We start from the raw sequence: 26,302 nt of genomic DNA on the forward strand, positions 1-26,302 counted from the left end.
ACCTCTCTCTCCATATATCAGTAAGATCAAACTTTTCCATGAAAAGTATTAAACCCAAATTCTGATTGGTTGGCCTACCCAGGGGCCATATATCAGTTGAATTATCTATAGTAATGTTAAAGTCCCCTCCTATCAATAATAACGAATTGGGAAATTTAGATATACTTTATTGGTTATGTTTCTCTATAGATTCAAGTAATTCATCATTCTCATGTTTGGTGTTGTACCCATAGAGAAGAACAGGTAGAAGTTTACAGTAATGAGCGTAATGTCATTGTAACGGATCACAAGACAAATAAAGTGACCAAAGGGGTCACATTCCGAGTGTAGAATATTACCAAAGGTATTTTTCATTGTAGTGACACCGGCGGAGCGTTCAGATCCATGGGAAAGCCAAATATCATTGCCCCACTGTGACCTCCAGAAGTTGGCATCAGCCGAAATTGAGTGAGACTCTTGAAAAAAGCAAAAATCTGTTCGAAATGGTTTAGCAAATAGAAATAAGGCCTTGCGCTTCACTGTTTCGTAACCCCCTAGCACTAAGAGAAACTATAGACAAAGACAAAACAACAAAGATTATAAAAAAGTATAAACTGTAGTAGGATGAGTCAGACGTAGGATCAGTGAAAGTAAACGATAAGGAACCGAGATCTGCACCATTTAAGTCAATTTAAAGTGAAAATAGCTTATTCCATAACCTTTGAAGCTAGACGTTATCTGGCTTTGAAATTCAACTCAACTGAAATTATGTTCGAGACCAAACCAAAGGTTCTTGTAGTAATAGACTAAAAACCCTCTTTAGTGTAATCAGGAACTATTCTGAGAAATAAAATAACAAATAATAATTTAAATAAAAGGGTACCTACTATTTTAAGTGCATATGAAAGCTGATCATAAAATAAAAAAAGTTTTACATATAAACGTTCCTGAGACCTTTTTTGGAAATAAGTATTAATAACTAAATAGAGCAATAACCGTGTAAAGTCAGAGCAGACCGGTATGCCCTTTAAAACATTATCTTAGTTACTGTATATATGAAAAATAAATACAGCTTTTAATCTTCTTCGTAAGTTTGTAAACAAAATAGGTCTTCTGGTCATACAAGAACAAACTAATTAATTGAAATACCTATGTATTCCTGAAAAATAGTCACCTGATGCTTGTTAGGTAAACAACATAAGGAAAATGAGAATACCATGGCTGAAACCATCAACCTGTTCCTTCTGGTGAGATTTTAGGGAGGAATATGGATTTCTGAACCGTTGATGAAGCCTCGTCCTCCAACGAAGTAAGCAGCCTTTCCCTCATTTCGTACTATCTTGACCGTTGGCCACAACTTGTTCCTTCTTTCTATGTCCTCTGGGCTGAGATGCGCGGCGAAACGCATACCATGGCTCTGAAGGAAGGCGTTCTTCCTAGCAGCTTTCCAGACAGCATCCCTCTAGAATCTGGCAGTGAAGAGGATGATAATACCCCTTGGTCTTGAATCGTTTTGCTGTTGCTTCTTGCCGAGGCGATGCACAACTTCGATGGTATCACCAACTCTGTTCTTCTCTGCAGGCAAAACTTCTTGGCAGATGTGGATAGCCTCTTCTCACACATCTTCATTCTCCACTTCTGGCAAGCCGTAGTGTCTCAGGTTCCATCTTCTTGTGTATTGTTCCAGATCAGTCTATTGTAGACATTGTTATTCTTTTCCACCCTTTCCACCCTTTTTTCAACTTTTGCCACTCTCGTTTTCACATCCTTGATTTCACCACATGCAAACTACACAGTCTTTTTCAAGCCTTCACGCCTACCATTTTCTCAATGGCGTCACACCTGGAGTTGATGAGTAAGGAGAGGGTCGCCACGATGTCAGAGTTCATGTTGGGTTTTTTGGAGGGTGGAGTAACCGGTAAAGAGGGGAATTCGTCATCTTCAACAGCATTCAAAAGCATGATATTATCCATAGGCCAAGCATAGTTATGGCAGTTGTCTATAAGCACGTTTCTCTCTTGTTGATTAGCAATAGAACGGCTAACTTCTTCCTTTCTTTTTTTGTCATGACTTTGCATGGACATGCCGAAATAAATTATCCAATTATTATTCCAGTCACAAGGAAAGGTCTTATATCTTGAACAAATAAAAATAGTAATGACTGTAAACTTTTTTTTCTTTCAGAATCTTTCTGAAGTTTGGTACGGAGCTCGGTAAAAAAACGTCTGTTCAAGCCGCCATCTTGGCACCTCCCCGAGTGAACATAATTGTACACTCACAAAGCCGACTAAAAACGACGATTGAGGGGCTTACGTTGCAAAGTTCCCTTGCTTGGCGAATCATTTGGATCACCCCCAAGATGGCAAACGGGATTCTCCCAAGGGCATAAGGCGAGGGTAAGTGTACGTGTGTCTTTTAAGTGTTTGGACCGTAGAGTGTGGCTGCATTCCAAACACTTAAGACACACCCTCTCCCCTCAGTCCTCAAATTAAGTGGACACTTCTGATGACGTACCATGACGTTTGACGAGTTTACACTTGCAAGGGGAGGAAGGAATTCATTTTAAATGGACCGCCTTAGTCCGGAAATTCATCACTCGTTCGGCCCGCAACGATTGTGTTCTCAGCCACCGGTAGCTTGTTGGTGCTTTATATGCGCGACAGTCAATTATGATTGCATTTCATATCTTGGCTAGAAGACCACGCATATCCGCAGACATCGAATATTAGCCATCCTACTATATCAGGTAATCTAAAATTACAATGTATAAGTATGATGTCGGGGAACGTTATGTGCGCAAGTTAACGTTTCCAAAAGCGAACCAAACAAAAACATCATTACGTGTTTGAGCCATCATGTGCATTAGTAGCACAATTTCTAACTTATTTACATTTGTTTTTACTTACGCTTGAATGTTGACTTCTCCATATTAATGTTGGTTTTAAGTTTTGGTGGACTTTTCTTAGCGGATGTACAATCATCGTGAATTGAATTATGGGGCGTTTCAGGCCAGGAGTGAACATAATTGTACACTCACAAAGCTGACTAAAAACAGGGACTGAGGGGCTTACGTTGCCAACTTCCCTTGCTTGGCTAATCATTTGGACCAATGACAAAGATGGCCACGGGGATTCCCTTAAAGGCATAAGGCGAGGGTAAGTGGAGGAGGGTGTGTCATTTATGAGTTTGAAATGCAGCCTGAGGGTGACTTCCAGGGAATGGGGAGGGGATCAATAAACCCATCAATTTTGGGTGAAACACACTTGAATGATGCCATTTTTTTAAATTTGAAATTTGAAACTTTATTTAACTAGGCAAGTCAGTTAAGAACAAATTCTTATTTTCAATGACGGCCTAGGAACAGTGGGTTAACTGCCTGTTCAAGGGCAGAACGACAGATTTGTACCTTGTCAGCTCGTGGATTCGGTTACTAGTCCAACGCTTTAACCACTAGGCTACCCTGCCCGGGGAGGTGTGGTATATGGCCAATATACCACAGCTAAGAGCTGTTCTTAGGCACGAAGCAATGCTATTATAAACTGTTTACCAAAATAATTAGAGCAGCACAAATAACTGGTTTTGTCACACCCGTGGCATACTTAAGTGATAATGCCAAAGAAGCCGGTGTTTGGAGTGTATATATAGGCACAGGTGTTAACTTTAACTCCTATATGTACATATTACCTCGACTAACCTGTGCCCCCACACATTGACTTGTACCAGTACCCCCTGTATATAGCCTCCACATTGACTTGTACCAGTACCCCCTGTATATAGCCTCCACATTGACTCTGTACCAGTACCCCCTGTATATAGCCTCCACATTGACTCTGTACCAGTACCCCCTGTATATAGCCTCCACATTGACTCTGTACCAGTACCCCCTGTATATAGCCTCCACATTGACTCTGTACCAGTACCCCTTGTATATAGCCTCCACATTGACTCTGTACCAGTACCCCCTGTATATAGCCTCCACATTGACTCTGTACCAGTACCCCCTGTATATAGCCTCCACATTGACTCTGTACCTGTATCCCCTGTATATAGCCTCCACATTGACTCTGTACCAGTACCCCCTGTATATAGCCTCCACATTGACTCTGTACCAGTACCCCCTGTATATAGCCTCCACATTGACTCTGTACCAGTACCCCCTGTATATAGCCTCCACATTGACTCTGTACCAGTACCCCCTGTATATAGCCTCCACATTGACTCTGTACCAGTACCCCCTGTATATAGCCTCCACATTGACTCTGTACCAGTACCCCCTGTATATAGCCTCCACATTGACTCTGTACCAGTACCCCCTGTATATAGCCTCCACATTGACTCTGTACCAGTACCCCCTGTATATAGCCTCCACATTGACTCTGTACCAGTACCCCCTGTATATAGCCTCCACATTGACTCTGTACCTGTATCCCCTGTATATAGCCTCCACATTGACTCTGTACCTGTATCCCCTGTATATAGCCTCCACATTGACTCTGTACCAGTACCCCCTGTATATAGCCTCCACATTGACTCTGTACCAGTACCCCCTGTATATAGCCTCCACATTGACTCTGTACCAGTACCCCCTGTATATAGCCTCCACATTGACTCTGTACCTGTATCCCCTGTATATAGCCTCCACATTGACTCTGTACCAGTACCCCCTGTATATAGCCTCCACATTGACTCTGTACCTGTATCCCCTGTATATAGCCTCCACATTGACTCTGTACCTGTATCCCCTGTATATAGCCTCCACATTGACTCTGTACCAGTACCCCTTGTATATAGCCTCCACATTGACTCTGTACCAGTACCCCCTGTATATAGCCTTGCTACTGTTATTTTTCCGCTGCTCTTTAGTCATTTATTTTTATTTAAAAATGTACTTAACACTTATTTTTCTTAACTGCATTGTTGGTTAAGGGCTTGTAAGTAAGCATTTCACTGTTAGGTCTACACCTGTTTTATTCAGAGCATGTGACAAGTAACATTTGATTTGATTTATGAGATTAAACTTCGCTCTGAAGCCTGCAACTTTGCTGGCTCGGTCAAAGTGATTATCGGAGTGTCTAATTAGCCCCTACCTACACCCTCTATAATTTTCACTCCCCCAGTTTTGGGGCACTTGTGCATAGGGCGGAGACGCACGGGAACGTGCAAATGGAGGGCCGACACACCTCTCTGGCCCTGCCCCCCACTCACTCAATCAGCAACAGCCTGCCTCACTGCATGATAGTCAGCAGCAGCAGGTCACACTGTCACAGTGAAAATAATAATACCATTTTTTTTTTATTATGAGAAATGTCATGGCTGACGCAGTGCAATTTAGAAGTAGCCCAAAAACCCACAATCATCAAATCAAAGTTTATTTGTCACATGTGCCGAATGCTTACTTACAGGCTCTAACCATTTGTGTGAAAAAAAGGTGTGTGTGTAGGTAGGTAAAGAATAAAACAATAGTAAAAAGACATTTGAAAAAAAGAGTAGCAAGGCTATATATAGACACCTGTTAGTCAGGCTTATTGAGGTAGTATGTACATGTAGGTATCGTTAAAGTGACTATGCATATATGATGAACAGAGATTAGCAGAAGCGTAAAAAGAGGGGTTGGCAGGTGGTGGGACACAATGCAGATAGCCCGGTTAGCCAATGTGTGGGAGCACTGGTTGGTCAGGCCAATTTAGGTAGTATGTACATGAATGTATAGTTAAAGTGACTATGCAATCAATACATTTTCACCCGTGACATTGTTTTCAAGTAGCCCAACTGCTAGAAAACTATGGTCATGGCAACCCTGATTGCATAATGGTACTTGATGGAAAAACTGATATGAATAATTTGGTACACTGTTTAGATTGAGCACATCTAAGCGAGATATATACTTTGTCATGACGAAATAAGCGGATGGAACTGCTCTAGACCAAGGGGATCTCAAGCCTTTTGTGGCCGGGGACCCCTTTTGTGATAGCAAATTCATCAGGGACCCCTCATAATCAGACGTCTGAAATCCATGGCTGGACAAACCAGGTCTCGGGCCCGGGGAGAGAACATTTGAAAAGCCTGCCTCTTGGCACTTTTCAAGCTAATTTCCTGCTATTCTACACATTTTGCCATGAGGCAAAGAGAAAACATTGCAGTTTTAAAGCTTAAATTATAGTGCATTTATGTTTAAAAAATTTTTTTAAAACATTGGGGGAATAGTATTGAGTTGAAAAGTGGATAATTAGGAGTACTGTGGATACACATATCCCTGTGAGCCAGGCCCATGTTGCCCAGGGTTAAAGACATACATTGTAGATTAATAATATTACATTGTTTTGTATTACTAGAGGTTGACCGACTATGATTTTTCAACATCGATACCGATTATTGGAGGACCAAAAAAAGCCGATACCGATTAATCGGGCGTTTTTGAAATTTCTTTGTAATAATGACAATTACAACAATAGTGAATGAACACTTATTTTAACTTAATATAATACATCAATAAAATCAATTTAGCCTCAAATAAATAATGAAACATGTTCAATTTGGTGTAAATAATGCAAAAACAAAGAAAGTAAAAGTGCAATATGTGCCATGTAAAAAAGCTCAAGTTTAAGTTCCTTGCTCAGAACATGAGAACATATATGAAAGCTGGTGGTTCCTTTTAATATGAGTCTTCAATATTCCCAGGTAAGTTTTAGGTTGTCGTTATTATAGGAATTATAGGACTATTTCCCTCTATACCATTTGTATTTCATTAACCTTTGACTATTGGATGTTCTTATAGGTACTTTAGTATTGCCAGTGTAACAGTATAGCTTCCGTCCCTCTCCTCGCCCCTACCTGGGCTCGAACCAGGAACACAACGACAACAGCCACCCTCGAAGCAGCATTAACCATGCAGAGCAAGGGGAACAACGACTACAAGTCTCAGAGCGAGTGACGTTTGAAACATTATTAGCGCGCACCCCGCTAACTAGCTAGCCATTTCACATCGGTTACACCAGCCTAATCTCGGGAGTTGATAGGCTTGAAGTCATAAACAGCGCAATGCTTGAAGCACAGCGAAGAGCTGCTGGCAAAATGCAGAAAGTGCTGTTTGAATGAATGCTTACAAGGCTGCTGGTGCCTACCAACGTTCAGTCAGACTGCACTATCAAATCATAGACTTAATTATAACATAATAACACACAGAAACACAAGCCGTAGGTCATTAATATGGTTGAATCTGGAAACTATCATCTCAATCTCAAAAAGATGTTTATTCTTTCAGTGAAATGCGGAACCGTTCCGTATTTTATCTAACGGGTGGCATCCATAAGTCTAAATATTCCTGTTACATTGCACAACCTTCAATGGTATGTCATAATTATGTAAAATTCTGACAAATTAGGTGGCCCAAACTGCCTATACACTGTCTCTGCGTGCAATGAATGCAAGAGAAGTGACACAATTTCACCTGGTTAAAATTGCCTGCTAACCTGGATTTCTTTTAGCTAAATATGCAGGTGTATTGATTTTAAGAAAGGCATTGATGTTTATGGTTAGGTACACATTGGAGCAGCGATACGCACCGCATCAATTATATGCAATGTAGGACACGCTAGATAAACTAGTAATATCATCAACCATGTGTTGTTAACTAGTGATTATGATTGATTGTTTTTTATAAGATAAGTTTAATGCTAGCTAGAAACTTACCTTGGCTTACTGCATTCGCATAACAGGCAGGCTCCTCGTGGAGTGCAATGTAATCAGGTGGTTAGAGCGTTGGACTAGTTAACTGTAAGGTTGCAAGATTGAATCCCCCGAGCTGACAAAGTAAAAATCGTCGTTCTGCCCCTGAACGAGGCACCCACCATTCCTAGGCCGTCATTGAAAATAAGAATGTGTTCTTAACTGACTTGCCTAGTTAAATAAAGATTTAAATAAAGGTGTAAAAAAAAATCGGCCAAATCGGTGTCCAAAAATACAGATTTCTGATTGTTATGAAAACAACTTGAAATTGACCCTAATTAATTGGCCATTCCGATTAATCGGTCGACCTCTAATTATTACACACTTTAAAAACATATTCCACAGATCCCTTGGCCAAAAGTAGTTTAATCTGTTAGTAATATTCATAAAAAAATGCAATGTATAATAAAATATTTAAAAAACATATTAAAAAAATTATATATTTTGAGATCTGGCCGCGGACCCCCTGCAGTACCTCTGCGGACCCCACTTTGAGAACCCCTGTTCTAGACAAGTATGCCCATACCATCTATTGGCTGATTTGGCGATCTGGAGTGCAGGTAACTGTTTTATATTTACATTTTAGTCATTTAGCGGACACTCTTATCCAGAGCAACTTACAGTAGTGAGCGCATACATTTTTTAAAAGTGTTATGAAATGTGATATTGTCTTATCCCCTATCTCCAGTGATTAGAACCTTATAGGTTTGACAAGTTCCTACACGATTTCATGATTTCATAGACGGACCACTTAGAAGTTAAATCATGGTGAAAATAGTTATTTTACACACTCATAGAACATACACTATCCTCAAACTGACAGGAGTTTCATGTTTCACTTCTGGGGGTGGATTATCCTTTTAACCCTACGTGGTTCAGCTGTGCTCTCAGCATCACTAATCACATGGACTTTCTCTACAATAACTGAATAAACAATCCCTACTACTGTACCTCTATTCTGTCTCCACCAGGATCCGTCTCTGTCTGCATCAGACCTATGATCCTATCCCCAGATGGCTCCCTACTAGCACGGCTCCTCTCTCAATCCATCCATCCTTTAAACCTCTACCTCCTCCCACTTCTCCCCCTCCACTTCTCTCCCTCCACTCTCCCCCTCTTTCAATCTCATCCTCCTCCTTGCATCCCCTCTCTCCTCCACATGACAGGTTCATATCACCAGGGCTGTCAATCAGCAGGCCATTGGTGAGAGAGGCCATGTTGACTGACAGACACGCTCACACTACAGAGAGACGGGGAGGAGGGAGAGAGGATGGATCGGTACAAGGGATGAGGTAGTGTTGAGTGAGAGCAATTGGAGGGAGGAGAAAGGGGGGTTTGTGTATGTACATGAAAGAGCGAGAGTGAGATGAATTGGGAGTAAAAGCGAGCAAGAGAAAGAAAGCAAGAGAGGAAGTAGCAGAATAATACCCTTTATAGACAGAACGCCACTACAGTAATGTTTCGATAGCAACAACTGATAACCTTTTAAGACAATTTAAAAAGTGCACCATCAGAAGCATCTGTACCTTTTCAGACAGTAGAATTCTGCTCCGGCATAGAATGTTCTGTATTGTTTCCCTGACGACAATAAACGTTCCTGATTGCTGATTTGTTTTTATGCTGTTTTTTTTATGGAGGGGAAGCTAGATGTGTTTTCTTTCTACTAAAAGTCACAGTATTTAATGAATTTTAACAAAAACATTTAGGAGAGTGGTCTGCGCGCAGGCAGACAGGTTACGAGCAGGCATCTCAAGATTATTATTTACATTTCGCCTAATGATTGATGTTTGTCCCACTTTAGAAGTGGCTTTCCTTTATAGACAAGTAAAGACATTTTAGTGGAGCTTCGAATTTCCAGAGAAGGTTCCGTGTCAGCATTTCAAAAGCTGTTGTATTTGTACCCTTACAGACAAACAAACATGCCGTAGCAGAGGTGCTTTCAAGGTGCCACATTCCATATGTCTGAAAAGGGTATCATAGTGTGAGAGAGACACAGAGATAGAGAGGGAGATTGTGAGACGTCATGTAGAGGGAACTGAGGGGCATTTGGATAATAAAGATAGCATCTGTGCTCATCAGAGCTCTAAGGAGACACCAGCCAAGGCTGCAGATTCCTCCCTCCCTGCACTAGACTAGCAAACAGCAATGACAGCCATACTGCCTCCCTCCCTCCCACACACAACACAATACCTCCCCTTTAAATGGTCTTCCTGTAGCTCATCACACTCATACATACCGCATAGATAAAGCCTAAAGTGTGTGTGTGATGCAGTCTGTTCTGTCTGATAAAGCCCAGAAAGTCACCTTGAATCATATCTGTGATAAACAACTTGTCTTTCAACCTCTGTCCCACTCTCAGTGGGAAGAAGCTAACTTCCTGCAATTCTACACATTTAATTTTGCCAGAGAGAGAATTTGCAGTTCTATAGCTAATCTCATGCTATTCTATACCTTTTGCCATGGGGCAGAGAGTGAATGTTGCTGTTCTATAGCCAATTTCCTGAAATTCTACACATTTTGCCACGGGGCTGATGGAAAACCAGGGGGCCCCCAACACCCCAGGGGCTGCGGGGGGTTGTGCTATGCCAGTGCTCTCACTCACACACACACTGATGGGAACAGGAGAATATTAGAAGATTGGGCTATGGATTTGTGTTGGTCGTGGGATAGGGAAAATAAATTGTGTTGGGGTGGGATAGGGTTAGTGTTGGGTTCACTGACGGTGCAATACCATATGAGTATTAGCCAGAGGGCTATCCTGCCTCTCTCTCTCACCTGGAAAATACTGGCTCCATATGGTGTCCTCCATGCATTCAGCAGATTGTCCTTCCCTGTGCTCACAAACCACTTGCCTGAAACACACACACGTTATACTTCAGAGTTAGCTGATGTATCCAACCACTATACATCTCATTAGCATAATTATGCAAGTTAGGAGAGTGTCAGTCAGAGTTCTGAGCTTGTACGTACCACAGGAGGCAAACTTGAGGGAGAGCACACAGCTCTCATGGAGGTGAAGCTGGTACTTGTCTGGTTTGGAGACATGCAGCACTTCTACATTACTGCTCTCCATGCCCACTGCCAGCCACTCTCCTGTAGGACAGTAGCCCAAAGAAAAGATCTGGAGGGAGGGAGAGGATGAGAGAGAGAGAAAAGCTCATTACACGACTGAACGGAGCTCATCTGACAAAGATTATCATCTGCATCATCATGGAGATATGATACAACAGAGAGGAGCAGAGTGACTGGTCTGAAATAGAGGCTGATAGGTACACTCATATTAAGGTAAAGTATTCTCAGAAAGACAGTCCTGAGTTGGTCATACCTAGCATTAGCTAGTCACAACGTCTCAGGTGATTCATCAGTACCTGTGAGGTGAAGTCGTGCTGCTGCAGCTGTCGTCCCTCTCTCAGGTCCCAGCAGCGTACTGTGTTGTCCAGCCCCCCCGTCCACAGTTTGGTCCCATCGTTGGAGATGTCAATACAGCTGGCCCCGTCAGTGTGGCCCTGGAACTGCCTGGGGAGCACAGAGATACAATCAACATCAACCCAGAGCCATTCAGATGTGATCCATAGTCATCTAGCCCACTGCCCTGCTCTCTTCCCCTCTACCCTTCTCCCCTCCTCTCCACTCTCCTGCCCTACCCTCTCACTCTGCTCTTATGCACTCTCCTCCCCCTCTACCCTCCTCTCTTCTGCTGCCCTGGCTGTGCAGGTCCCAGACCCTGATGTCCCCCCCCCACCTCTCTACCCCTCCTAACCTCCTATTTATCCCCCTCTCCTCTTTACCCCCTTCTCCTCTCCTCTCCTTACCTAACCAGGGTCTGGTTGTGCAGGTCCCAGACTACAATGTTTCCGTCGCTGCAGCAGGAGAAGCAGACCTTGTTGTCGGGGGAAATGGCCAGAGCGTAGCAGGCCGGGGCAGAAGACGTCAACTCCGCCTTGATGCGGGGAGTGGGTGTGGCCAAGTCCCAGATTGACAGTGTGCTAGCCTCGCCCCCAACGATGAGTGTCCGCCCATCAGGGAGAATCTTACATGAGCGGATGTAGTTATCCCTGTTCTGATTGGTGGAAAGAGAGAACATATGTATTGAACAGCTAAAACAATCAATATGATTGGTTAAGCCTTTTAAAGTTTGTGTCCACTCACCAGACAGTCGAGCTGGGCCATGGCACTCTTGCTGCCAGGCTGGCTGATGTCCCACACCTTGACACACCCCTTGCCGCCGGTGTAGACGTGGCGTGTGGAGGTGCTGATGGTAACGGCACACACCACCTCTCCATGGTTCAGAGTGTGGATCTGCCGGGCGTGCCGCGGGATGCCCGGGCCCAGCAGGGCGTCTGGAGGGAAAGGCACCGGCTGCATCTGTCCATCCGCACTTACATGGAAAGAGTAGGCACTGGGTGAGAGAGAGGAGGTAAACAGAGGGAGGGAAGTAGGAGAAAATGGAACGAGTGCCATCCACTGAAATAGAAATCTGTATATTATTACAAACAGTCATGCAAAAGCATTGAAAACTGTCAACACTGCAATGGGAATGGCAATTGAGAAATATTCACCCAAACATTGCTAATTGTTTTTACACAATAGCCGTTGGCAGAATGCAAAAGGGAAGATTGTATTACAGGGGCCAGAGTAAGAGTGCTATTTCCAATGGCCAATCAGTTAGGGCCGGGACAATACCAGTATTGAGAACGTTAGTATCATGGGCAAGGGAACAAAACACAACGTGGATTGAACTTCTTTAGGAAACAGACCTAATGATGGAAACAAACATCAATATGTTGTCATCAAAAGTCACATTTATTTATTTTCCAAGCTATAACACACAATATTTTACATAGCAGGTTTTTAAAGGACCAAAGAGTTTGGTTTGCTTCCTATTTTCATTTTTGACATGAAAACAAAATATTGCGATACTGGTATCGTCCCAGCCCTACAATCAATAGCATAGCGACGCCAAGGTTGTTGTGTAATTTTATATCTAAATTGGGAGAGCTTGCTGCTTGCCCCAGCTAAAACAACAACAACAACAGTTCTCTATGTTTGGATGGAGGAGAGGAGCGACATACGGTTTTCCCCCAGAGGATCCACCAGGCAGTGAGGAGGACAGCCCCGGGGCTCTGAGGTGGGACCGAGATTCATATGCCACCTGGAGAGCCTAGGAGGAGGACCAAAGACATGAGGAGGATTACTAAAATAATAATCCGGTGTTGTAACAGTTCAATCTCAGTAAAAATCTCAATCAAATTCAGTGAAATCTTGACAATTCATCCAACATAGGCTTTCAAACCAGTTACTACCACAGAAAACATTGCCAAAACAGAATAAGGCTGTTTTGTTTTAAACCAGTGATGCATATCTTTCATGCTTCAGGGCCACAGTGTTTAGACTTGATTTGTTTCCTTATAATTAGTAATTGATTCACACCCGGGCAACCAGGTGGGTGCACTAACTGGCCAATTTGGGACATAATTGATCAATTAAGTGCCAGGAAGAGACAAAGATGATAGACAATGCAGCCCTTGAGGTCTGGAGTTGTGGACACCTGTTTTAAACAGAGAGGTGAGTAAGGTGTGCTAAAGAACTCACCAAGGGGCTGCGGGTGTAGGCGCTGGTGGCAGCGCTGATCTGGGGCGAGAAGCCCCCGGGACTGGCTAGCTCCCCATTGACGCCTGCGTGGGACCCCCCCCCAAATTGAGCCGGGTACAAACTGGAGGGCACAGACAGAGGACTGCGGAGAGCTAGGGGAGGGGGGTGAAGAGAGGGTGGATGAGAACATCCATCACTGAGGACCAGAGAGGTCAGATAGATGGGGTCTACGGAGAGTTGTGTTGGTGATATCTTATACTATAACCCGTCTTTATTGCTTTTAGCTGATCAACTGTACCACAGGAGCACATCATCACAGTAGGGAGTAGTGGTGAGTTATAATGGTATTATGAGCAGATTAAAAGTAGAATTATGGTATTACATGGCTATATGATCACAATAGATTAATAGGATGGTATAGCAGGGGTATAATAACAGGGGCACAGACAGAAGGTATGAAAGACAGACAAGACAGACAGGTGTGTGACTCACCCAGGGGGTCAGCGGAGGAGGCAGCCCTGCTGACCAGGCGGAGGCAGGACGTACTGGGGCCGGCGGGGCCGGGGGTAAGAGCCTCATGGTGAGACGGGGACGGGGTGCTCGACTTAGACAACGAAGACCCAGACTTCTCCACCTAAAGAGAGGTAACGAGATACAGTCATGATACACCTTCATACAGATACGTAAGGGATAGTTCTCTCATTTGTTGATGTTGGGCACAATGTTAATGCTTGACAACGAATGTATAATACCTGTGCTGGGTCCTTGGCCTTGCCCGGTGTGGGGCTGCATGGTAGGGGGGAGGACGGGACCTCTCCGGGGCTCCTGGGGGACCCTGGTAACTCCTTCCTCAGGGTAGGGGCCCGGTCCAGACCGTTCCCGTGGGGGGAGTGAGGGGGGCTGCCCGCGGGAGACGTGGGTTCCTGTGTACATAGACCGATAAGGGACTCCACAAAACTACACAAGACCGTAGCTTCACATTAGCTGTCAAAAATCTCTAAAACTGTAAGATTATAGACATTATAGATCACTATAGTGTCCGTATGGATTTAAGCACAAGTGTGTATGAGGCCTGTACGGTACTGTAAATCAAACCCAGCAAACTGTCTACCTCTCTGCCACAGCCACCCCAATAAAACCATTCCCATCTTCTCCCAGTGTGCTGCAGTCAGCACATCTCCTGTAGCTGTGTCTGAGCAGAACACACATCCACAGACTGTACCACAACAATCACCAGAGACATCCCCTCTCACACACTCAATAAGAACATCTGTCAAATTCTCAAATTGTTCTATATGCAAAAATCACACAAGAGACTTTCCCGCTTTTGTGCATTGTGCTGCGCAGTACCAAATGCAGAAAGCTTGGATAAAACATATATTTCGGTACACTGTATTAATTATTTAAACAATTTAAAATATTCTGAGGGCATAAATAAAGGAAACACACTGCTGCTATCTGATGAGAGGAGGGGTGTCTGAGTGTGTGTTCCAGAGCTGTGTTCAACAGGGAGAGACTTTACTCACTAGGAAAGGAGAGAACAGCAGCTCCTCATCATTCAGAGTGATTGGTGTCCTCATTGTGAAATTATACATTTTACCCTCTACATTTAAAAATGACCATATACACTGATTGTTTAAAGCAAAACTACCAAAACTATTGCTGATGGTAAACCTGAACAATCAATTATATTGTAAGACTTAGCAGGTAGGCTATAGCCAGATGACAGTTGTGTCTCCGGTAGCAGCGCATAGATGTCAATAACCTAGCCAATGACATAGGTTGTCACTCAACTAATAAAACCTAACAACACGCAAGCCATTTTAGTATTTGAATGCTGAAGGTGCCACACAGATTTGCAAGATCAGGAACAGGCAGTCTACTTTGTGTTTGTCAGCACGCAAAGCTGGGCACAGTACACAGTTTGACTAGGCTACTGATACTGCCTGGGGTTGTACAGCATGCAAACTGATCAATGACTCAACACTTTCACTTACACTGAAGGAGAGAGGATGCATCAGTTGTCACAAAAGATTAGGTCTTTTTAGAAGATAGAAAAAATGTTCTTTTTTTTGTGATTGGACAAAATGTTTATTTGATCATTTTTTCCTTGGGGAGGGCTACAGGTACACTACACAAACTCATACAATCTCATACTCTGTTTGCATTTTCCTGTTGGCTAATGCTCAAAAAGAAAAAAACATCCCAAAAAAGGTACAGAAATATAAAGTATTGATCATTTTGATCATATCATAGAATCAAAAAGTAACAATAAACCCTGGTTTGCAAAGGAAAATAAAAACAAAAATGAGTCTCCACGCCCAACATCTCGCTGTGGATAATTCTAATGATTGAACTTCTAGTGGTAACTGTATCCACTGTTGAATTGAGAGAGAGTGAGGTGATTTCCATCTAATAGCCAACATCTGTTTTGCAGCAGTGCTGCCTGCCAGCAGTAATTGTCTCTGATTAATTAGGAGATTCAAGAAACTATCATCGTTAAGTAACAGTACAGTGCATTCGGAAAGTATTCAGACCCAATCCCCTTTTCCACATTTTGTTACGTTACAGCCTTCTTCTGAAAGGGATTCAATTCATTGTTTTCCTCATTCATCTACACACAATACCCCATAATGACAAAGCAAAAACAGCTTTTTAGAAATGTTTGCAAATGTATGAAAAATAAATACCTTATTTACATAAGTATTCAGACCCTTTGCTATGAGACTCAATTGAGCCCAGGTGCATCCTGTTTCCATTGATCATCCTTGAGATGTTTCTACAACTTGAATGGAGTCCATCTGTGGTAAATTCAATTGATTGGACATGATTTAGAAAGGCACACATCTGTCTATATAAGGTCCCACAGTTGACAGTGCATGTCAGAGCAAAAACCAAGCAATGAGGTCAAAGGAATTGTCCGTAGAGCTCCGAGACAGGATTGTGTCGAGGTAATGATCTCGGGAAGGGTACCAAAACATTTCTGCTGCCTTGAAGGTTCCCAAGAACACAGTGACCTCCACCAAGACTTTCAAGAGCTGGCTGTCTTGCCAAACTGAGCATTCGGGGGAGAAGGCACTTGGTCAGGGAAGTGACCAAGAAGCCGATGGTCACTCTGACAGAGCTCCAGAGTTCCTCTGTGGAGATGGGATAACCTTCCAGAAGGACAACCATCTCTGCAGCACTCCACCAATCAGGCCTTTATGGTAGAGTGGCCAGATGGAAGCCACTCCTCAGTTAAAGGCATATGACAGCCCGCTTGGAGTTTGCCAAAATGCACCTAAAGGACTCTCAGACCATGAGAAACAAGATTCTCTGGTCTGATGAAACCAAGATTGAACTCTTTGGCCTGAATGACAAGCGTCACGTCTGGAGGAAACCTGGCACCATCCCTACGTTAAAGTATGGTGATGGCAGCATCCTGCTGTGGGGATGTTTTTCAGCGGCAGAGAATGGGACACTAGTCAGATGAACGGAGCAAAGTACAGAGAGATCCTTGATGAAAACCTGCTCCAGAGCGCCCAGGACCTCAGAATTGGGTGAAGGTTCACCTTTCAACAGAACAATGACCCTAAGCACACAGCCAAGACAACACAGGAGTGACTTTGGGACAAGTCAAATGTGCTTTTTCTTTGTCATTATGGGGTATTTTGTGTAAACTGATCAGGAGAAATAACAATTTAATCCATTTTAGAATAAGGCTGTAACGTAACAAAATGTGGAAAAAATTAAGAGGTCTGAATACTTTCCAAATGCACCGTACATGCAAAGCATTGAATATTTACATTAATGTACTTTGAAAGGAATTTTGTAACTTTGTCCCAGAAGCATTTAACTGCAGTGCCTACCTGATTTAGGGGACACAGTGAACAGTGAGTTGGGGCCAATTTCGTCGTAAAATATTTCCTTGGTAAATACATTCTGTGAACAAACTTAGTTTATAAATTGATGGTTCAGATTACTGGATGCCATGGTCACGTTTCCATATTCTGTTCCAATAAAGGGTTGTTCAGATTCACTTAGATCTAACCCATACTTTTTAATGGCTTGCCCAGAATATGAGCTTTCCAAAAGTTGTTTATAGACATCAGTCCTTTTGGGAGCCCAGATAATTTATTTATATTTCACATAATTGGATGGTTCGGTATTTGGGTTTCCCAAGGGACTCCATAGGACAGCATTGCTGACCTAAGTTGTAAATATAGAAAAAAAGAAGTTTCCTGTTAATGTTTATGTGTATTTCAATCTTGGAATGTTTTCAAACCATTACTATCCATGATATCAACAAGGGTACAGATTACACATTTGAACCATTGGGTCGATGCAAAAGGCCACCCTCCATATTGCAAGGTATTATTGTGAAATATTGGAGTATGGGCATGCCATTTTGATATCAAGTTACATTGTTTTAAAATGTCGTGCAAAATAGAGATTGTGTGAGCAATAGTAGGACCAAAGCGTAGTTTACATTGTTTAAACAGACGGATTTTGATGGCGATTTTTGTTTTATGTTATTTGATTTCCGCGGAGCCACGGAAATTGTAGGAGAAGGGTTAAGAGGTATATCAGTGAAGACCACCTCTTCCAAGGCAATAGGAGACACAATTTTTCTCTATATACTCAGTCAGGGAACGTAAGAATAATGTCTAAACTAATTTAGGATGGGGCAAAATGCTAGTGCCTGGAAATACAATTTCAACTTTGGTAGAGATAGTCCTCCTACTTCTTTCCCTCTTAATTTAATCTGGGATCACATACATTGCCTTATTCATTTTTTAAATCCCACTATGGGTTTTATCCCAAAAGCCAGAAGGGGGAGACATGGGAAGAATTGAATTACAAAAATCCAGCCATGGCCATTTTTCATTTTGACAATACATATTCTGCTGGTTAAAGCAACATGGATGTTAGTCCATCTACTCGGATTGAATTGATTTGAACATTCTGTTTAAGTTTCTAGCAATGGTTTTATATAAGGAAGAAAATCTATTACACCCAAATATTTAAAATGGGAAATTATTGGGATTCCAAAAGCAGAGATGGAGTCCTCCGTCTGGGTCTTGAGAGGAAGTAAGGCAGATTTGGGTCGATTAATTTAATAACTTGAGATGAAGCTGAATTTATCTATGATTTTCAATGCATTTGGGAGTGATTGAGATACAATGTCTAGATATAGTAAAATATTGTCCACGTATAATGAGATGAAGTGATCAGGGAAATTGGTAAACAAATAACAAAGGAGAAATCAGATCACCTTGTCTGTTGCTTATTGTGATTTTGAATGATCAGAGCAGATATTGCCTATAATATCTACGAGAGAGAATAGAGTAGATGTCACGGGTCAATATTTTGATTGATGACCCTATGTGAACTCTATGTGAACCCTATGTAGTGATGACGTGTGCATGTCTTCTGGTCAGGCAAGCCTGGTTAGGTGGGGGCTATGGGGTGAGTAAGGGTCCCTTTGACAGGCCGTTAATGATTGATGACCCAAGCCTGATAGACAAGCCTGGTTAGGTGGGGGCTATGGGGTGAGTAAGGGTCCCTTTGACAGGCCGTTAATGATTGATGACCCAAGCCTGATTTATGACCCTATGTAATGATTTATGACCCTATGTCATGTAGAAGGGTGCATGCCCTGGGTTGAGTAAGTGACCATGTGTCAGGTCAACCTGTTACTGTTTCTCACGGTTTGGGTTGGTTAAGGCCCCTTATAAAGCCGCTGAACAATACCTGTTTAAGAGTGCACAAGATCTTAAGAATAACCATGGAATTTGGGATCGGTACCAAAGCAGTGATGACTGTAACAACTGAAACAGGCCTTCGGGTTGCCCATAGAGAAAGGGCAAAGTATCAACCAGCAATATATGATGCGCCAAAAAAACGTTTTTTAAATGTGTATAGAACCCAAATACCGCCAGCACATGCTCTGACAGATCAAGTGCTGATGTCTAATGGCCAGCAGTGGGGGTATCGGTTTGATTACCTGGCCTGTAGAGTGACCCTCTATACGGTAGATGAAGGAGAAGAATATACAGACCAGACTGTAGGCTTGGAATATGGTGTTGAAGACTGGTCGGTTTTTCGCAAGGTTGTGTGTCCTGAACTGAGCCTTATCACCAAGGGGTATAGTGTGTTCACGGGCCACGAGACCCGTTGGGAAGGTACCCCGGACTCCTCAGGACAAATATTTCACAGGGTGAAAATACAAAGAAAGAATGGCCGACCGTGCGGCAGCGTGGAGTTCTATATCGGCACCGAGGCAATCCGAAACCACAAACTTAGGGGTGGTGGCCTGACTGGGGATACCCGACTGCGTCTGCTTATTCCTTTTAACAGTTGGGATGTACTGGAATTGAAAATGTTGCAACCGTTGGATGCTCTCTTTGTACAGAGCCAACAGCGTCAGAGCCTTGTTCATTTAAAGAAGTGCATAATATATACGAATCGTAAAGATTACGATGCAAAAGAGCCTCAAGAAGATACAGCGTCAGAAGAAAACTAAGTAAGCGGATGCTTTAACCCCGCCCCCCCAGATACCCAAGGGCCTTGTTCTACAATAAAAAGAAAAAAAAGCAGACAGTTCTTCATTTCAGCATACACCATGGATCTCCAGACCATCTACGAGGAAGCCACTACGTCATGGGGGCCCGACACTAAAGACTCTATGCCACGAAGCCCTACACTCTACGCACCCCTGGCAAGACCCGTGACACCACCGACATTTACCCAGCCTGAGGATGTGTTTGATGGGGTGGCCAGTACTGTTTTTGTGGATACAATCAAGGCCTCTGTAGCTACACTTTTAAACGTGGTGATTGGCGAATATATACGAGAAAAATGCATCGGCTGTGAGATCAATCATCCCAGCCAGCGTCGTCATCCTTGCCTCTACGACCCTCCTAGATACTACTTTTTCAATCATTTTGAGGAGCTGGTGAAAAGACTGTGGTCCTGCCGTTTTATACCAGCGCTGGTCATCGCCCTGGAGTCTATGGGTATTGCGCCGTCTATCCCTAGAGTTTACGGGGTAACCGAAGCCTTCCTACATGAACTGAAGGAGGCCCTCTTCATCCATGAGAAACTCAAAGAAATCCGACACACCCTGGTGGACGACAACAAATACAGGGAAGCTGTGATGGCTGATGTGATGCTTTTCTGGCTCAATAAATCCCAAGAGACCGAGTGACATTTTGTTTATTTAGAGCTATGGGTAACTATGTGTCTACGATGTTTGAGCGAATAAATACATTTTTTCTTTTGAGAGACCTTACAAATGTTATGCATCAGATTATTGAAAATAAAGTGAACAATGTAAAGTTCTACACAACCCACAATACAGGGGTTATTGTAGAGCGTGTGTTAAAAATGGAGCAAATCATGAAACATGTCCGACATACGGGCGAGAGTTTACAATGGTCACATATGGTATCAAGGCTTGTTGAGGATTCTGAAGAACTAGAAATAACTTTGGCTAAGATTTTACATTATTTGTTTGAACCACCCTTTAATGTGAATGTGTATCATATTTGTTGTTTATATACTTATATATCAGACGTGTGTGTTTTAAAAATTCAGCGAAACAAACCTGTAAATCTAAACAATATATACAGGGTGTTGCATGCTGTGATTGTTGAGAAAACGGGGACTTGTATCTTGCAACAAATCCTGAATTGTCTGTATACGTAATAATTGTTGCATTCTTAAAATAAAAATTCACAAACTGAAATGTTGTCGTTATATGAAAGTGGCTCATTACAGTTATTGTACCTCAGAGAGGCAAGAAGGATGGCTGAGCAGCTGTTGAAAAACATATATTATAATCCCTCTAACCCCGGGTCTTATGGTGGTAAAGAGCGTTTACAGAGAGCTATAGTCGAAGAAACAGGGAGTCTGTTAAGCGATGCTAAAGTGAATGAATGGTTATCAGAGCAAGATGCCTACACTCTACATAAACCTGTAAGAAAACATTTTCCAAGAAATAGAGTTTTTTCTACGCATCCATTATCCCAATTTCAGGCGGATCTATGTGACATGCAGTCCCTTGCCGATAAAAATGATGGAAATCGCTACATGCTAACGGTTATAGATATTTTCTCTAAATTAGCCTATGTAAGGGTGTTAAAAAATAAGAGCGGGGCAGAGGTGACCAGGGCCTTTGAATCGATCTTGAAGGCAGGAGGCGCCCCCAAGAAAGTGCAGACGGATGGCGGAAAAGAATTTTTTAATAAAACATTTCAGAAGCTAATGAATAAGTATAATATAGTACATTTTGCTACAGGCTCTGATTTGAAAGCTTCGGTTGTGGAACGCTTTAATAGGACTTTGAAAGAGCGGATGTGGCGCTATTTTACAGCTCACAACACCAACCGATATACAGACATAGTTCAGGATTTAGTAAACGGTTACAACCACAGCTACCATAAGACTATACGTATGAAGCCCTCGGAGGTCTCTTCGGAAAACTCTTTTCAAGTCTTTAAAAATATGTATGGTTTGTTCCCACTTCGCCGTAAGAAAAAAATGACTTTTAAATTCCTAGTGGGTGACTTGGTGCGTATATCAAAGTTGAGGGGTGTTTTCGACAAAAAATACGAACAAGGCTTTAGCTCGGAGTTGTTTACCGTTACCGAATGTCTGCCACGCATTCCGCCGGTCTACAAATTAAAAGATTATGACGGGGATCTTATAGAGGGATCTTTTTATGAGAAGGAATTACAGAAGGTCCAGTTGGGTAAAGACAAAGTCTTTCACGTGGAGGAGATTCTAGATCAGAAGAGAGAAAAGGGTAAAAAATGGTTGCTGGTCCGCTGGAAAAACTGGCCTCAAAAGTTCAACAGTTGGGTATTGGAGCAGGATGTGGTGGAGGCAACGGGGGTTAATTTAAACCCCTAGTCATGATAACTAGCGCATCATTCGCGTGTACACAGTTGGGCATCATGGAACACAGCGGCTTCTACCTGACTCTCCCCAGTAATGCGTCGGCACAGATATATCGTAATAATCAGAGTTCGAAGTATACAACCAATTTTCCAAAGCCTATAGAGTTATCAGAGGCTTGGGAAGTAGGTCTCAGCGAGATTACATACCCCCATAGTTGGTATAATATCAAAGCTAAGGACCGTGATTTTTATTGCAAAAGGTTCTCGGAACCTGCGAAACTTATTAAGCTTAAAAAAGGTTTCTATAGAACCGTCGACAGGATCGTCTCAGAGTTGAATGAACACCTAACCCTGAACAAGATGGAAATATTCCTATTCTACAATCCAATCCATAAAAGGATACAAATCTCAGGGCCTGCTAACGGAGGTATAAAGACCAGCGGTAATTTATCCTACATGTTGGGGATGGGTCCCAATAAATGGACGTATGTGAACGATAAATTATTCCCATTCCCTGCGGATATACATGCAGGCTTTTACAACATATTTGTCTATACCGACATCATAACCTATCAAAGGGTCGGAGACAGCTGTGTCCCCCTCCTGCGAACAGTTCATATAGACGGCAAGGATGGGGACATCGTCACTGTCAATTATGACAAGCCGCACTACGTACATGTCAGCAAGAACTATATTGAAAACATTCTGGTTGAGCTTAAAACGGATCAGAACGAAAACATTGAATTTACTTATGGTAAAACGATTGTAAAACTCCACTTTAGACCCACCAAAACCTCTCTACATATATAATAGCTGTATTATATTTATAAACATAATACAAATAAAAGGGTTATGGAGCTCCATCAGCTCGACCCTAACCGTTATGTTTCATACTATGTGGATCAAGTGGGTAATGGACTACCAGGATATCATGGAGCGCCGACAATGTATGGTTCGGGGATAGGAGGTATATTCCGTAACCTCTTCAGGATGGTTTTACCGTTTATGAAGAGAGGCTTCAGCATAGCCAAACCACATTTAAAATCAGCGGCTAAAAATATAGTAAGTGAGGTTGTAGCCAATGCTATGACCCGAAGGGCGTCACCAGAGGTGGAGCATCAAGAAGGCTCGGGGCTTATGATATTGTCTCGAAGGCCAAAAAAGAGACCTCCTGGTTTAAGGCGTAGACCTGCACCTAAAAAGCGTCGGTTAACTGTTAAAAGAACCTCAGTAAGTCAAAGACGGGGTAAAGTGAGGAGGTCTGTACCAAAACAGGCTAAAAGAATACTAGGAAGTATTTTCTAAAAGAATAAGTGACATGGCTCTTTTACATCGAATGTCCTCTGAAGCTATAAAGACAGAACTTGATCTTTTCACGGCACCGTTAACGCAGCATTCAATAGATAGATCCAGTTATGTGGAGATAGCCCCTCTCTCTGCTATTACCGATAACGGGCCTATCGAATTTTTCATACCAGGCCATGGTGACAACTATCTGGACCTCAACAACACCTTGGTGCATTTACGTCTAAAAGTGACCAAAAGAGATGGGTCTAATATTGCAGACGATGCCAAAGTGAGTCTCATTAATTACCCCTTGGCCACCATTTTCTCCCAAGTTGATGTGACTTTGGGTGAACGCCTAATCAGTCAAAGCAGCGCTACATACCCTTATAGAGCCATCATGGAGTGTTTACTAAACTACTCCGAAGACACTCTCAAAACCCAATTTAGCGCCGGGCTGTTTAGCAAGGATACTGCAGGAGCCTCTATGGAATCGACAGACCCTTCCACCGGTGCAAACAAAGGACTAGCGGCACGAGCTCGCTACTGCGCCGAATCTCGAGAGTTTCATTTGCTAGGCCCTATACACTCTGACATTTTCTTTCAAGAACGGTTACTCTTAAATTCGGTTGATTTAAGATTAAAATTAACCAGGGCCAAGGATGATTTTTGCCTGATGTCTCCCCAAGACGGGGATTTTAGTTTGAAAGTGTTGGGGGCAACCCTTTTTATTAAAAAAGTATCTGTATCTCCGGCCGTGCGCCTGGGTCACTCACATGCTTTGATGAAAGGAAATGCCCTTTACCCTCTCCAAAGAATTACCATGAAAACCTTTAGCATACCTGTGGGCAGTAGAATCTGCAGTCAAGAAAACCTATTTCTAGGCCCTTTACCTAGATATGTGGTTATAGGTCTGGTTGATCACGCCTCTAATACGGGCAGTTTAGATAAAAAACCCTTTAATTTTCAGCACTTCAATGCAGAGTATGTAGCGCTCTGTCAGGACGGACGTCAGGTTCCGGCGAAGGCTTTCCAACCACAATTTAATAACAACATATCTGTGCGAGAATTTTACAATCTATTCCTGGCTACAGGGCGACATCTAAAAGATCTCTCTTTACCTATTGACAGAAATGATTTTGCAGAGGGTTACACATTGTATGCTTTCAATTTATCACCTGATGATGACACCTCAGGAAATCTGTCTGTGGTGTCCCAAGGTAACCTCAGGCTGGAAATGCGTTTCCGTACACCTTTAGCCTGTACAGTTAGCATGATTGTTTACGCATGCTCTGATTCAATCTTGGAAGTGAATGCCCGAAGACAGGTCTTAGTGGATTATTATTAAGGACCTTTGAACAAAGACATGAATACCCAAGAGTTGGACGGGCTCATGAGCCGCTTGATTGGAAAACAATTTTGTGGAGTGTTGGCTTGTGATGAATTACCTATGGAGATATGGTCTGAGAGGCCTGCAATGTTTATTGTCAATACCCATCCTAAACACATGCCTGGTGAACATTGGCTAGCTATGACATTAGAACAGGAAGGTGGACGAAAAATCTCAACTTTTTTTGATTCCTATGGCTTTCCCCCCGGTTTTTCACATTTCCCTAAATCTATTAAAGATTTTTTGACCCTAAACGGTACAAAGATCTACTACAACATCAAACAAGTGCAAGATAACCTTTCCACTACATGCGGTCACCACTGTGTATTTTACCTGTGCCAAAGAGCCCGGGGAGTTTCTTTTGAAGATGTTATGTCTCTTTATAAGGATGATTTAAGAAGTAATGATAACCTTGTATCTTGTTTTGTTAGAAAATATCAAAAGTGTTCAAATGTGTGTCCTTTAAGAACGCGTAATCAAGGCGTATGCTCACGTCATATGTTTCAAGAATGCCACAAATGTTAACTTGCTTATTTTTCAAATAAAAAATTTATTGAATTTAATCATAGTCATTCAAAAGTCATTTTCAAAAGTCTAACCACGCCGAGAGATCGGGTTTAGGAAAAGGTCCTGAGACGTTCATGGGAGTAAATGAGTTAGCATCATCGCTTTCATATGGGGCCGGTGTCGTTGGGGCATCTTTAGGGGTGCTGTATCTCGTTGAAGGCTTTTGTTTTAAAGCTTGAATCTGTTGACGAAGCTTATGGTTGGGTACACCGGAGAGGGGGATGTTGAGGATTGCCAGGGCCTTAAGAAACTGACGCCAGCCGGGAGGCCTTCGGTCATCAGCAACCTTGTGGGCAGCCGTGGTACTTTTAAGCAAGTCCTGCATATGGGACCCCCTAACCACAGAGCCCTGAAGGATAAACTCTCCAGAGTCGTTCCAAGCAGCTATCCCCTTTGAGTCTTTTATCTTGTTCATAATGTATTTAACATTCTTCCTGTTACGTAAAGGCACATGTGTCAGTAGGTCATGCATAACTTTATCTTCAAATGGCATTTGAGCTTCACCCGACATATTATCGCCACTAGGTAAGATCGACGGTACAGGCCTTACAGGGGCATGGCTATCGTTAGGTTCGACATCTGTTAAAGGGTCCGGTAGGGAAAGGGTTAAATGGTTAGTCTCTCTCTCCCCTTGCTTTACCCGAGTCAAATACCTTTGCATTAGGTTTGTGTATTTTTGAATCTTATCATAGGGGTTCAATCCTTTTCGGTTCAAAACATCCTTCATGGCCGTATCCAAATCATTTTCCGCTGTTTGTCTGATATCTTCAGGACCCTGCATTTGTTTTTTAAGTCTATCCAACTCTTGTTGAGGCACCAAGTACATTTTAGTGGCCATCACACCCACGTGTTCAACCACCACGTCTGGCCGCAATAAGGCTGG

At 42.7% G+C, this 26,302-nt stretch overlaps 1 protein-coding gene across 3 annotated transcripts in view; it reads right to left on the reverse strand.

Annotated features, from left to right (window-relative positions):
* Positions 1 to 26,302, reverse strand: part of LOC109897873 (transducin-like enhancer protein 4) — a 109,043-nt gene that overhangs the window by 8,996 nt on the left and 73,745 nt on the right. For 2 of the 3 annotated variants that reach the window (XM_020492498.2, XM_020492499.2), the window contains exons 11-19: positions 14,049 to 14,219; positions 13,789 to 13,930; positions 13,297 to 13,448; positions 12,777 to 12,865; positions 11,854 to 12,103; positions 11,517 to 11,764; positions 11,073 to 11,220; positions 10,675 to 10,825; positions 10,480 to 10,556 (exon numbers count right to left, since the gene is read on the reverse strand). In XM_020492498.2, the coding sequence (XP_020348087.1) occupies positions 10,480 to 10,556; positions 10,675 to 10,825; positions 11,073 to 11,220; positions 11,517 to 11,764; positions 11,854 to 12,103; positions 12,777 to 12,865; positions 13,297 to 13,448; positions 13,789 to 13,930; positions 14,049 to 14,219 (1,428 nt within the window). The remainder of the gene's footprint in view (positions 1 to 10,479; positions 10,557 to 10,674; positions 10,826 to 11,072; positions 11,221 to 11,516; positions 11,765 to 11,853; positions 12,104 to 12,776; positions 12,866 to 13,296; positions 13,449 to 13,788; positions 13,931 to 14,048; positions 14,220 to 26,302) is intronic. The other variant, XM_020492500.2, reaches the window with a different exon arrangement.

Source organism: Oncorhynchus kisutch, linkage group LG10, assembly GCF_002021735.2.
Source record: "Oncorhynchus kisutch isolate 150728-3 linkage group LG10, Okis_V2, whole genome shotgun sequence".
Classification (NCBI taxonomy): domain Eukaryota; kingdom Metazoa; phylum Chordata; class Actinopteri; order Salmoniformes; family Salmonidae; genus Oncorhynchus; species Oncorhynchus kisutch.